The following is a 13,944-nucleotide window of genomic DNA, read 5'->3' on the forward strand; positions in this document are numbered from 1 at the left end:
CTTTACTCAAAACAATTTGTGATTTGATGTTAAAGATGGTTATGTGAACAGTCTAGTGCTTGTTGATTGAAGAAGCTTCTGTTAGTTGAATACTCAAGATTCATTAATTATGAAATTGAACATGTAAAATGTGATGTTTAGCATGCTTAACCGGACATAGTTTTAATTCTCTGTGATTTATTTTGTTGTAGAACACGGACCTGGAATTGATATATTTACACCTGGTAAACCTGGAGAATATGACTTGGAAGGTGGTATATGGGAAGATGAAGATGCTCGGAATTTTTATGAGAACCTCATCGATTTGAAAGCTTTTGTTCCAGCCATCTTATTTAAAGATAATGAAAAAAGCTGTCAGAATAAAGAGTCCAACAAAGATGATTCTAAAGGTAAGTTCTAGAGGACAAATTTTTATAGTAAGTGTTATAAAAAAAATACTTTTTAACCCTGGCTGGTTTGGGTCAGTGGTTAGAGCATTAGCCCATGGACCAATGAGTCGCGGGTTTGATTCTGGTCAAGGGCACCTACCTTGGTTGCGGTTCAGTCCCCGGCCCTGGTCAGGGTCGTGTGGGAGGCAACCAGTTGATGTGTCTCTCTCACATCAATGTTTCTTTCTGTCTCTGAAAGTTGAAGGTACATTGAACATTAAAATTAAGCATTTATCTTCAGACAGAGCCGAAGGGAGAGAGGGAGAAAGACAGAGAGAGAAACATCGACGTGAGAGAGACACATCAAGTGGTTGCCACCCACACGACCCAGGGCCGGGGACAAACTGCAACCGAGGTACATACCCTTAGTGGGAACTGAACTCGGATCTCTCTGGACTGTGGACCAAAACTCTAACCGCTGAGCAAAACTGTCCAGGGCCATTTTCTCATCTTTTAAAAACAAAACATAACAGATCAAAACAGACAAATTGTAAATACTTCGAAACCCCCTGGGCTTCCCGTTTTCTTCTAGCTACTTTCCTATCTCTTTATTTGATTCTTCTTGAAAGAATTGGCTTTACATGGATTCTTCACTTTCTTACTTCCTTGTTCATCAGTCCATTCCAATCTGGCTTCAGTGCCACCTCTACCCAGAAACTGTTTTTGTCCAAGTTACCAATTACCTTTATATTGCTGTATCTCTAGGGCAGTTTCCAGTCTTTGTCTCATTTGATCTCTCAAGTCATTCAACAGTTTACTGCTTCCTTTTTTGTTTGTTTGTTTATCCTCACCTGAGGACATTTTTGCATTTATCTTCAGATAGAGCTGGAGGGAGAGAGAGAGAAACATCGATATGAGAGAGATACATTGACTGGTTGCCACCCAACAGGGGCCGGGATGAACTGCAACTGAGGTACCTGCCGTTAGCGGGAACCGAACCCTAGTCACTGGTCTGTGGGCTGATGCTCTAACCTTTGAGCAAAACCAGCCAGGGCTATTGCTTTCTTTTCGGAGCATTTCTTCCCCATGGCTTCTGTGGTACTAAACTCTTCTGATTTTTCTTTCTACTTATCTTGAGTTTCCACTTTCATATGTGTTTTATTTTTTTTCTTCATTGATTTTTAGAGAGAGAAGAAGGGAGAAGGAGAGAGAGAGATAGAAACACGATGAGAGAGAACATCTATTTGTCGCCTCCTGCATGCTCCCTACTGGGGATCAGGCCCACAACCTGGGCATGTGCCCTGACTGGGAATTGAACCAGCGACCCCTCTTGGTGCATGGGTCAATGCTCAACCACTGAGCCACACCTGCTGGGCTCATAATTCTTTTAAATGTCAGTGTTTCTTAGGGTCCAGTGGAAGAAGAGGGGATAGTCAGTTTAGTAATCATTTCTAGTTAATCTAACCTCTTAAATGTAGCTCAGTTGTGCTTTATCTTTACTGCCACTATTCTAGTCTAAGCTATCATCATCTCTTTACTGGGGCTACTATATGATAACCTCTTACCTGGCTTCCCTGTGTTTGTTCTTGCTCCCTCTGTGCATTCTAAAAGATGAATATTACTCTTCTACCTAATATCTTTTAATGACTTTATGTTTATTTAGAATATAATGTAAACTTGTTAACATCATCTCGAGGAACCTGCATAGTTTGGTTAAAGTCTTCCTGTCTGATTATATCTGTTACCGCATTACCCTTACTTTTTTCTCCTTTTCAGACTCTGCAACAGCCAGTCTTCTTGCCTTGTGGCCTTTATGCATTTCTATTTTCTGCTTACAGTCCTCTCCTCACTATACCTCATTTGACTCCAAGTATATATTAGTTTAATTTCCTCAGATAGACTGTACATTTCTTGAGAAGGAGGATAACATTTTAAGCTTTTTCTGAATGTTCAACAGCATAGTTCTGAATACATAGTAGCTAATCAGTAAATGTTGGATTTTGATAATCAGATATCAGGGAATACTGGAGAATGAGTATATTCACCATATGGGCAGGGTTTTGTCTGGGACAAAGTTGTATTCTTGGTGCTGAGAACACTACTTAGCATGTAGTAGGAATTTAAATTTTAGTTGACTGAAAGGAAGCATGAATGAGAAAATGTTAGTCTGTTTCTCTTTAAAAGCACAAAACCAAGCTATACTAGAGTTTTGATTTTTATCAAATACGGTATGATATTAAGTATCAGTAAAGCATTTCTGCTTTCAGTGCAGAAATTATATGATTGGAAGACTGTAAGAGAAGATGAGGCTGAGAAATGTAACAATTTTATTTATAGTGGTACTTCATTCTTTTAAGCATACATTCTTGAACTCAAGATTTTTTATTTTTTACTTATGGAAATTTTCAAACATAAAGTTAGGCTAGTATAATAAACTGGCAATTACCTATTACCCAGCACTAATTATCAACATTATGCCAATCTTGTTGAATTAAGTTCTGTTCCTTTTTCTTTTTTATCTATTTAGTCTTTTAACAATTACTGGCCATTTTCTTTTGTTGCAATTTTTTTTATTCTAACCCCTGACATCTAAATTATAAGGATGTTTTCCTAATCAGTCTCTATATATTCTATTATTTTCTGTCTTTTCATATTTATTTTGTATATTGTTAATTTTCATGCCACATCACATTTAAATACTATCCTCTTGACCCAACAGAGGTCATACTGCATAAAAGAGAAAGTCTATACTCATCTTGGAGTTTGAGGCCGTTCTTAATCTGAGTCCACTTTATCTAATCAACTTTATTTACCCTTCATCTTTGCCACAAATCCTCATACCATGTTTGTCTCCTTCCATCATCCATCCATCCATCCATCCATCATCCATCCATTTATTCATTCCTTCAGTGAACAGATGGCATACAGAATAAAAGAAGTTAAAATGAAAGAAGGACTTTCTTCTCAGTGAGCATAATGTATTTCATAAAACTGGAATATATTAAATTTATACTCAAATGTTACCAGGTATATATATATGTAGACTCTAAGACAAATGATGCAAATTTTGTGAATTCTCATCTTTTCTTGAAGCAGGATTTTAATGTGACTTTCAATTCAGGGACACTGATTCTTTGTCTTTAAGCAGAGGCCAAGGAACTTAAGGATAATAAGGAGGTATCAAATCCTGATGATTTGGAACTTGAGTTGGAGAATCTAGAAATTAATGATGACACATTGGAGTTAGAGGGTGCAGATGAGGCTGAAGATCTTACAAAGAAACTTCTTGATGAGCAAGGTAAGCATTATTTTCCAAAGTTTAACACTTTTTATTAGTTTTTCTACCAAAAGCTCTAGCCTAAGAGTATGGATCTTTACTCATTCCTGTTTTCCTTTTGTTTCCAAGCCATCATTTTGGGGGGAATTTTATTTATTTATTTTATTTTTAATTTATTTTTAAAATTAATTAATTTTTGTTACAGATGTTTCTCCCTCCCCCCCACACACCCTCCTTCCTACCCCTCCCCCACAAGCATTGTTGTCAGTGTTCATTGGTTACGCATAAATGCATATAAGCTCTTTGGTTTATCTCATTTCTTCCCCCACCCCTCTCTTCTGCAGTTTGTCAAACAGAAACATTGCATGTCCCATATTATGTGACTGTAAGCTTTAGTGATCATCTAAATTCTAAATATCTTAATAGATATTTCTTATACTTTTCTACTTCCTAGTATTATTCTGAATTTATTTTAATTCTATAATATAATCTTTACAATCTTAATATAAATGTATTTGAGAGTTATTCTACAATGGTTGAGAGAGAGTCCTGGCCGGTATGGCTCAGTTGGTTGGACATTGTTCTATTCACTGAAAGGTATACCCTAAGAAGCCTGAAACACCAATCAGGAAGAATATATGTACCCCCATGTTTATAGCAGCACTATTTACAATAGCTAAGATATGGAAACAGCCCAAATGTCCATCAGTAGACGAATGGATAAAAAAGCTGTGGTACATATACACAATGGAGTACTATGTAGCTGTAAGAAAGAAAGATCTCCTATCCTTTGAGATGACATGGAGGGACCTGGAAAGTATTATCCTAAGCAAAACAAGCCAAACAGAAAGACAAGTATCATGATCTCACTTATTTGTGGAATATAATGAACATAACAGTCTGAGAAATGGGGTAGTCCCAGAGACGTGGAAATGGGGCACAGACTGACAATCCCAGAAGAGGGAGTGGTGCGGGAGAGATAAACCACAGAACTTATATGCATGTGTGCATGAACAATAGACATGGACAACAAAGCTGGGGACAGGGCGGGGAGGGGTAGAGAAGGGGGAATCAGTGGGGGGAAAAGGAGAAACATCTGTAACAAAAATAAATTAATTAAATATTAAAAAGAAAAAAAGGTTTCTGGTTTGATTCCTGGTCAGGGCACCAAAAAAATAAAAGAAAGGAAGAAAATGATTGAGAGCAGAAATAAATAAAATGATTGAGAGCTAAAAGACATAGTAGATCAGTTCATCTGTGATAATTTTATCTGTCTTTATGATTGAATAATGTTTTGTATTTAATAAAAAGTATTGTTAATTTTATTAGTTAAGATTATTTATTTAGAAGGATATCTTTTGTCAGTATTACTTTTCTCTCTATTGGCTTCATTGTTTCCTACTGCTGATTTTCCTTCTCCTGTCATGAAGGGAGGGCGGGCATGGCTGGTGGCTGCCCCATACTCAAGTCATACCAGCTAGTGACATCAGAGGAAAGAGATATTCTCTCTACTGTCTGTATATATAGACAGTGTCATGGAAGGACTTAGCTGGTCCTCTGTCCTTCTTATTTGTGACCCAGGGGAATGGTGGTGTGCTATGATCTGACAGCACCCTTTCCCCATCAGAATCCCATGGATTTCCTTCAAAAGGCAGTAATGAGAGTGCTGTTAATTGAAGACTTGCGGGAAGGGATGCTTGGTAGATAAAAGTAACAGATTCGCTGTAAAACTACATGCAATTTATGATTAAGATTTTGTATCTAATGCAGAAGTTTGCTGCTTTATTGTTGATATCTGAAAGTCTGCTAGGGCAGTATCTCAAAAAATGCTTCATTTTTTCATTGGTAAGAAAAATGCTTTAGATTATCTATTTCCCAAATAACTAATAATTGCATTTTTAATTCTTATATTGTCTCTATATTGTTTATAACCTAGAACAAGAGGATGAAGAAACCAGCACTGGATCTCATCTGAAACTCATAGTAGATGCTTTCCTCCAGCAATTGCCCAACTGTGTCAATCGAGATCTGATAGACAAGGTATGATTGTCTCAGTATAACTTTACTGAAGCACATACACCTTGTAGGATAGCTCTAATTAGTAGTGACTGTGGTTTTTGGACTGTTTTAGCCATAGAATGAACCATTTTTTCAAATGGGATCTTATATTGGTATCCAAAATAAACACATAAAATTGGAGCCAATCTGTAGATGTTCAGTTTGGAAGTGGAATTGTCTCCAAATTCCTGTTTGCTTGACACCTCTTCCCATAGGGACCTCATAGTTTAGAAAGTAAATCATAAAATTTTAAAAATATGCTCTGTAGATTACTGCTATCTTCTGAGGCACTTTAAAGGGGTCTCTAAGGTCAAAACTCTTCATATTAATATTAAGGTATTTTTTTTCCCTCTTTTCCCTGTTGTTTAAATTTACAAAAGTGATGATGGGTAAAGCTGCTGACGTGGTGGTATCAAACTGTGCTAGTAGACCTTGTTGTATTCGCTGCTGTGCATTTGAAATTTTTAAAAATGCCGCTTTCACTTAAGAATCTCCTTGGTGAATCTATACATATTAGAGCTTTTATTTCATTTCAGCCTTTGAATACCTGTCCTTGTAATCTGACAAAATAGTAGGACATGTAAAGCACTTCTGTCTCAAAGCTGTCTGGAATAAAATGACTTGTGTTTGAGTTGCAGGCTGAACTAGTTTTGTTTTTTTTAAGTAAACTTTATTTTTTGGTACGTGCCCGTAGTGGGAACCGAACCCAGGACTCTGGTCCACGGGCCAATGCTCTAACTGCTGAGCCAAACTTGCCAAGGCTGAACTAGTATTTTTTGAGAATACCATTTTTACTTGGAAGAACTGACGGACAAACTGATTATTTTTTCAAACTTGGGTGTTTAGCCAACATTTTTTTTATCATGAACAAGGTGAACCTTGCACTTTAAGGAAAATAACTATAAGTATTTATTGCCAATGAACAAATTTGAGTTTTTAACAAAAATTAGAATTTTGGAAAACTCATTTCCACCACCATAAATAAGCTTGACAGCCTTCTAGTTCTTTTCTGGGGAGACTTTATTCATGAGATGTTTCTGATGGATTGGTGGTATAATAAATTTAATTTAAAAATGTTTATGTATGTGTTTGGAAGATCTGCATAGCTCAGTGATCCATTGTTCTGCGTGACCAGTACACAATGATAAAATCTTGTTTGGGTGTTAAAAGATCCACTCAGAGTACAACAGCATGAAAAGTTGATGAGGTTTCAGATTTCACATTTCTCTTAACCCTTAAGAAACTACCACTTGTTAAGTTTTGGTATAGTATCAAAAAATATTTATAAATCCTGAAAAGGATATTAAAATTCACCTCTTTTTCTCAGTTATATATATGTATAAAGTTGGATTTTCTTCATATAATTTATCTAAAACAACACAACAGGTTGCATGCATAATAGATATGAGACTCCAGCTATCTTCTAAAAGAGTACCACTCTTTTGTCACTAAATTTTTATTAAAAAAAATTTTTTTATTGCTTTTGGAAAGAGAGAAAGACATTGATGTCGATGTTTCTCTCTCTCCCTCCCTCTCTCCCTCCCGCTCTATCTGAACAAAGAATGGAAAAATGTCCTCCAGTGAGGATTAAAAAATATATATATATATACATGCCTACATTTTTAAAATACCAGTTACTGATGTTATTGTTTTCCAGAACATACACCTCTCCTCGCCTTTCTCTCTCTTTTTTTTTGCATTTGTCTTCAGATAGAGCAGGAGGGAGAGAGGAAGGAAGAGAGAGAGAGAAACATCAGTGTGAGAGAGACACATCGAGTGGTTGCCACCACCCACACGACCCAAACCAGGGGCGGGACAACCCACAACCGAGGTACATGCCATTAATGGGAACTGAACCCGGCACTCTCTAGCCCGTGGGCCGATGCTCTAACCGCTGAGCCAGACCGGCCAGGGCTGTCCGTGGCCTTTCTTTTACACTTACATTAGATGTTAGATATGTTGATGAAATAGCAAACAAATACATATTTTTAAAAATCTTCACTCGAGAATATTTTTCCATTGATTTTTAGATAGAGTGGGAGGAAAGCAGGGGGGAGAGAGAGAAACATTGATGTCATATCAGTTGCCTCCTGTATGTGCCCCAACTGGGGCTGAAGATTTAACCTGCAACCAAGGTATGTGCTTGACTGGGAATTGAACTGGTGACTCTTTGGTCCACGGACTGTTGCTGTAACTGCTGAGCAAAACCGGCCAGGGCTTGAAAAAATATTTTTGTTATTAAAATATAAAATGGTGGAATGCTATACTAAATAACAATAGTGGATATTTATTATGGTCCTGTGATGTGATTTAATTAAGTTTCCAAATCTAGTTGCTGATACTAAATCTTTCAGTCATTGTTGAGGCACTTACTCTTACATGTTCCTAGGAATAATCTATGCCTATCTGCCTTACCTACTTTATTCCTTTTTTTTTTTAATCCTCACCCGAGGATATTTTTCCATTTTTTGTACAGATAGAGTGGGAGGGAGAGAGGAAGGAAGGGAGAGAGAGAGAGAGAAACATCGACGTGAAGGGACACATCGAGTGGCTGCCACCCACACAACCGACCAGGGCCAGGGACAAACTGCAACTGAAGTATGTGCCCTTAGCGGGAACCGAACCTGGGTCTCTCTGGACCGCAGGCCGACGCTCTAACCGCTGAGCCAAACCGGCCAGGGCTATTCCTTTTTTAATATATGGTTTAGCCTTACTAATTTTTTTGTCTCCTGGTAATTGTTCTTGCTACTTTATAATTCTATCAGAAAACTTTTCTGATATTATCATTGATTTATTTCATTTTAATGAGGTTAAAGCACTGAGTATACATTTAATATAATTATTTGCCAAACATTGCATGATCTTCTGTCTACCCACTCAAGTTCTGAACGTTTCTAACACTAGGTTGCAGTTTCAAAGTTTATGAGACATATATTTTGAGGTACATAAGGATAGAAGAGTTTAAATTCAGTGATCTTTTAGTTTGGGATATGCTTTCAATATTAGTGTTTTAAAATCAGTTGAAATGTTTAGGAACACGTGGAAATCATTGTAGCATCCAGGATTTCTACTTTCAGTAGCTAAGTACATATTTTTTTAAAGAAAAATGTTTGCTTTTTCTCCTATAGGCAGCAATGGATTTTTGCATGAACATGAACACAAAAGCAAATAGGAAAAAGTTGGTACGGGCACTCTTTATAGTTCCAAGACAAAGGTAGGTTTTTTGTTTGTTTGTTTGTTTGATTTTAAAGAGTAATTTGTTAATTTTTACTTTGCAGTGATGATTATAAGATCAAAGTTTTTATTTAATTCTTTAAAAATATTCCCTTTTAACAGACATTATTATTAGCATATTTTCTAGAACTTGTTTCTTATGGGTTTTTGTTCTTGTTTTCATTAGCTCTAAATTGGAAATATTTCCTCTCATGCTTTTCTGTTATGTTAAGAGAAAATGTCACTTAAGAATAATGATAATCATTGCTAGAAGCAATTGGTTTACATTTTTGCTTCTGAGGAGAAAAAATAATAAATGCTATATACGTTTTTTGGAGAGTTTTATTTTATATAAAGATCAGGCTGAGTAAGTTCAGTTCTTGCAGTTTTGTTTAAATTAAAGTTTTCAAGTTGTAATTATGATAGTTTAGAATTGGAAGTCACATTATGTGTTGTTAGAAATTTAAGTAGCATATTCAATTGTGTGCATAATGCTTTTAGAAAATTCTAATGCTCTAAATTACACTAAATTAAATGCCCTACTTCATCTGCAAATTTCAGGACCATTCATAGATTATTCACCTTAGGAACCTGGAGAAGATTCCTTTCTGTTCATTCAACAATAAATAATTTAAAAATTTTGTTAACAATTATGATGATTACATACAACATAGCTAAGATAGATACCTTCCCCAAAAGATAAGAATTCTAAGGGATTTTATTAAAGTTTCTTCAACAAGATTTTAATTTGGTTCATTCATTGATGGGGCCCGTGATCTCTTAATGGTAAGATTTTTCAGTGAAACAAAATTACTACTTCCCCTTTTTTTTTTTCCCTTTTATTTTGGTTTCTATCTCCTCCTCATCATTAATATGAGCATTTGGTTTTTCATTTTAGTGGGGCAAGGGAGGTGGAATATGCTAATATCATGAGTAAATAATTAAGATAACTAGTTAAGAAAGTAAAAATTATGAATATTATTAATACATAAAATTATATATTGCATTTCATCAAATGCAAAATGCTGTTAGTTATGAGGTGTACCATTATTTTATGTGCAACTAAAAGAAAAAATATTGCCAATTTTGAGGCTTTGATTATGAAACATTTCACTTCCATATGCAGGGGCAAAAGTAGGTTTACAGTTGTGAATACACAAATCATCGAGTTTATTCTTGTATAATTATTTATTAATTATTGTGTTATTTTTCATATGAACAACTATAAACCTACTTTTGCCCCACCCTGTGTTTGTAAATGAAAAAGTGTGCACTTTGAATCGATGAGAACTCAAATATTTTTCTCATGTTGGACAATTTTTTTCAAGTAATGCTTTTCTTCATCTTATAAAATGGACTGTTTACTTTCATATTTTTTTCAGCTGTTTATTTGAATCAAGAAGTATGCATAACAATCATCTGGAATTATATAATAGATAATTAAACAAAGTTCACAAAAGTGAAATGCTTTGTTAACAAAAGAAATCATGCAATGATATATTTAAGTAGTTTACTTATAAAAGAGCATCTTGTTTCTCTATATTTCCATTTTATTCCACTCCACCATTGCCTGCTCCCCTCTACAAAAAAATAGTTCTCAAAAATCATGTACTGTTATTTGGCTTTATGCCAATTACATACTTTATAACTGAATTTATCTGCTTTTAGCTTAGCAGATGTCTGCAAATTAGAAGTAGCTATTATCTGCTAGAGTCATAGACTTGAAAGTACTAGGAAGTAACAATATATAGTTTGAGGGGAGAGAAAAACAAATAAAGATACAGGTACTTAAAATGAATGTATAACATTCTAGAGCCACGAGGAAGAGACCACATAGTCTTACTTATCTGAAATGTATAAATATTATAATTTAGGTGTTTTTTTTTTAAATTTATTTTTTAATCCTCACTAGAGGATATTTTTCTATTTATCTTCAGATAGAGTGGGAGAGAGAGAGAGGGAGAGAAAGGGGGAGAGAGAGAGAGAGAGAGAAAAACATTGACGTGTGAGGGACACATTGATTGGCTGCCTCCTGCACGACCGCAACCAGGGCTGGGGACAAACCTCAACCTAGGTACGTGCCCTTGGCCAAAGTCGTGCCCTTGGTCAAAGTTGAACTCGTGACTCATTGGTCTGCTATCAGATGCTCTACCTTTGAATCAAACTGGCCAGGGCAGTTTTTTTTTTTTTTTTTAATCCTCACAATCTTATGTACCTGAAATGTATAAATATTATAATTTAGGTTTTTTGTTTTTTTAAATCCTCACCCAATTTTTAAAAATTGATTTTAGAGAGAAAGAGTAAGGGGGAGAAAGAAACATCGATTGGTTGTCTCCTATTTGCACCGAACTGGTAATCGAACCTGAAACCTTTTTGGTGTACAGGAAGATGCTCTAACCAACTGAGCCACCTAGCCAGAGCTAATTTAAATATCTAGGTTAGCCTAAGTGATCAGGAAAGTTAAAATTATGTTCTAAAATTTTTTATTCATTGACTAATTCATTATGATAGTGATTTTCAATCGTGCTGCAAGAATTTTTTAAAACATGCAATACTTGACTATTTAGTCAGGGACACTGAGCTCTTTTTCCTTAGGTTGTCAAATAGAAAAATGACAATAGCCAACACAATAGCCATTGGTGTGAATGAATCAAAATTATACCAAACTTTTTTGTCTGATTGGCAAAAAATATATTTTTTGGTGTGCCACAGAATTTTAATAATTAGTTTGTGTGTGTCATGAGAAGAAAAAGGTTGAAAAATCACTGCATTAAGGGTTTGCTGTATGGTTAGTGTTGGAGATAACAGTGGTGAACAAGACATGTTTGGCTCTTGTATTTACACAGATTATAGTTTGGATAGGAAGCCAAAGAAGTCTAGGTGCAATTATCAAGAAGAATCACAGCATGCTTTCAAATATATAGCAGGTGGAACTGATTGATTTATTCTTGGGTGAGAGAAGGCTGCCTGGAACAAGGGGCATTTAATCTGAGTTCTTTGAAAGGATTTAGGTAGACTACAGATAAGTGAGGGAAGGGAATGTTGAAAGAGCATTTCTGATGGAGGCAACAGTATGTGCAAAGAACCAGAGACACAGCATCAAACTACTAAAACCCTCTTTCTTGGTTTCCCTGGACATTGACGTCTAGAACAAGCTGCAGGAAAGAGGCCCTGTTTAATTCTTTAGCTCCAGCACTTAGCACAATGACTGACAGGTAGAAGGGTTAAAATCACATAATATGGTATTTAATGCCCCATTTCAACTTCTTCTGTCTTAATTCTAGCCACTCTTGCTCTTGGAAAATCCTGATCTGTAATGATTTCTTTACTATACTTGACGCTCTCTCTACTTCCACGCCTCAGGTTTTTTATTCCATCTGTGGGATATCCTTTATTATTCCCCTGAAAATCTCTGGCTTGGCCTTTAAGTCTTAGTATCAGAGCTATCTTTGCTCAATAATCGTCCTTATTTTTTTTATGTAGATATAGGTGCTCTGTTTATTTCTTTCTTTCTTTTTTTTTTTTTTATCCTCACCCGAGGACATTTTTCCATTTTTTGTTCAGGTAGAGTGGGAGGGAGAGAGGAACAGAGAGAGAGAGAAACATCGATGTGAAAGGAACACATCGAGTGGCTGCCACCCACACAACCGACCAGGGCCGGGGACAAACTGCAACCGAGGTACACGCCCTTAGCCGGAACCAAACCCGGGTCTCTCAGGACCGCAGGCCGACGCTCCAACCGCTGAGCCAAACCGGCCAGGGCATAGGTGCTCTGTTTAAAAAAATATATGTTTTTATTGATTTTTTTTAGAGAGAAAGGAAAGGAGAGAGAGATAGAAACATCAATATGAGAGAGAAACATTGATTGGCTATCTCCTGCACACCCTGTACTGGGGATTGAACCTGTAACCCGGGCATGTGCACTGACCAGGAATCGAACCGGGACCCCATGGGAGGATGCTCAATCCACTGAGCCACACTAGCCGGACAAGGTGCTCTTTTATAGCACTTTTAACATGTTTTCATATGAAGAATTCGTCACATTGTATCGCACTGTTGATTTGCCACCTATTTCCCTACCAAGATGTAAAGACTATAAGCTCTTTAAAAGAAAAGACTAGCCCTGGCCGGTTTGGTTCAGTGGTTGAAGCGTTGGCCTGTGGACCAGAGAGTCCTGGGTTCAGTTTCCGCTGGGGCACCTACCAAAAAAAATAAAAAGAGAGAAGACTAGACCTTTTCATTTTGTATATCTCTAATACCAAGTGTAGTGTTTGGTACACAGTTAAGTGCTTGAAAATATTTGATGAGTTAATGTTCGTCATATGCAAATTTAACATTTTATTTTGAAAAATAAGGAATATATTCACAGGGCTCAAAACCAGAAGTATAAATCATTACATGCTGAAAAGTATCCTTTTTGTCCTTGTCTCCCCATCTACTGATAGGAAACCACTGTCTTGATTTTTGTATATCCTTCCAAAGTTTCTTTTGCATCTAGGATAAGAAAATGAAATTATAGATTCTTATATTTTCTGATTTTTACACAAGGGCAACATTTTGTACCTATTATCTGAATGTGACTGTTCTCACTTAACAGTATATCTTGGTGATCTTTTCATATCAATACATAATTTTCCTTGTTCTTTTAAGTATGCATATTTTAAAATGAATGTACTATATTTAACTATTTTGGACATTCCAGTCTTTGCTATTATAAACAATGCTATATTTGTACTTCCCCTTTCTTTTTTCTCATCTTGATTATGTTAGCTAGTGGTTTATTCATTTTAGTATTTTTGTTTGTTTTTGAGAAAAAATATGACAATTTATTCAGGAGTTATCCAGAATTCTATTATTATTTTTAAATTTTGTTTTATTTTTAAAATTTTATTTTTTCCATCACCATTTGTCTTTTCTATGCCCTTGAACACCTCCACCCACCGCCCTGTCCCCCGAAATCACCACAGTTTTCCATGGCCATGAGTTACCTTTTTAAAAATTTTTTCTTCAATTCTGCCCCCAAGAAGT

The 13,944-nt window shown here is 35.9% G+C and overlaps 1 protein-coding gene across 8 annotated transcripts in view; it reads left to right on the forward strand.

The window, feature by feature from the left end:
• The window catches only part of UPF2 (UPF2 regulator of nonsense mediated mRNA decay), a 121,869-nt gene that overhangs the window by 41,328 nt on the left and 66,597 nt on the right, over positions 1–13,944 (forward strand). For 6 of the 8 annotated variants that reach the window (XM_036254577.1, XM_036254561.1, XM_036254592.1 and 3 more), the window contains exons 5-8: positions 192–389; positions 3,514–3,666; positions 5,582–5,685; positions 8,832–8,917. In XM_036254577.1, the coding sequence (XP_036110470.1) occupies positions 192–389; positions 3,514–3,666; positions 5,582–5,685; positions 8,832–8,917 (541 nt within the window). The remainder of the gene's footprint in view (positions 1–191; positions 390–3,513; positions 3,667–5,581; positions 5,686–8,831; positions 8,918–13,944) is intronic. The other 2 variants (XM_036254583.1, XM_036254568.1) reach the window with 1 other exon arrangement.

Source organism: Molossus molossus, unplaced genomic scaffold, assembly GCF_014108415.1.
Source record: "Molossus molossus isolate mMolMol1 unplaced genomic scaffold, mMolMol1.p scaffold_m16_p_1, whole genome shotgun sequence".
In the NCBI taxonomy this organism is placed as follows: domain Eukaryota; kingdom Metazoa; phylum Chordata; class Mammalia; order Chiroptera; family Molossidae; genus Molossus; species Molossus molossus.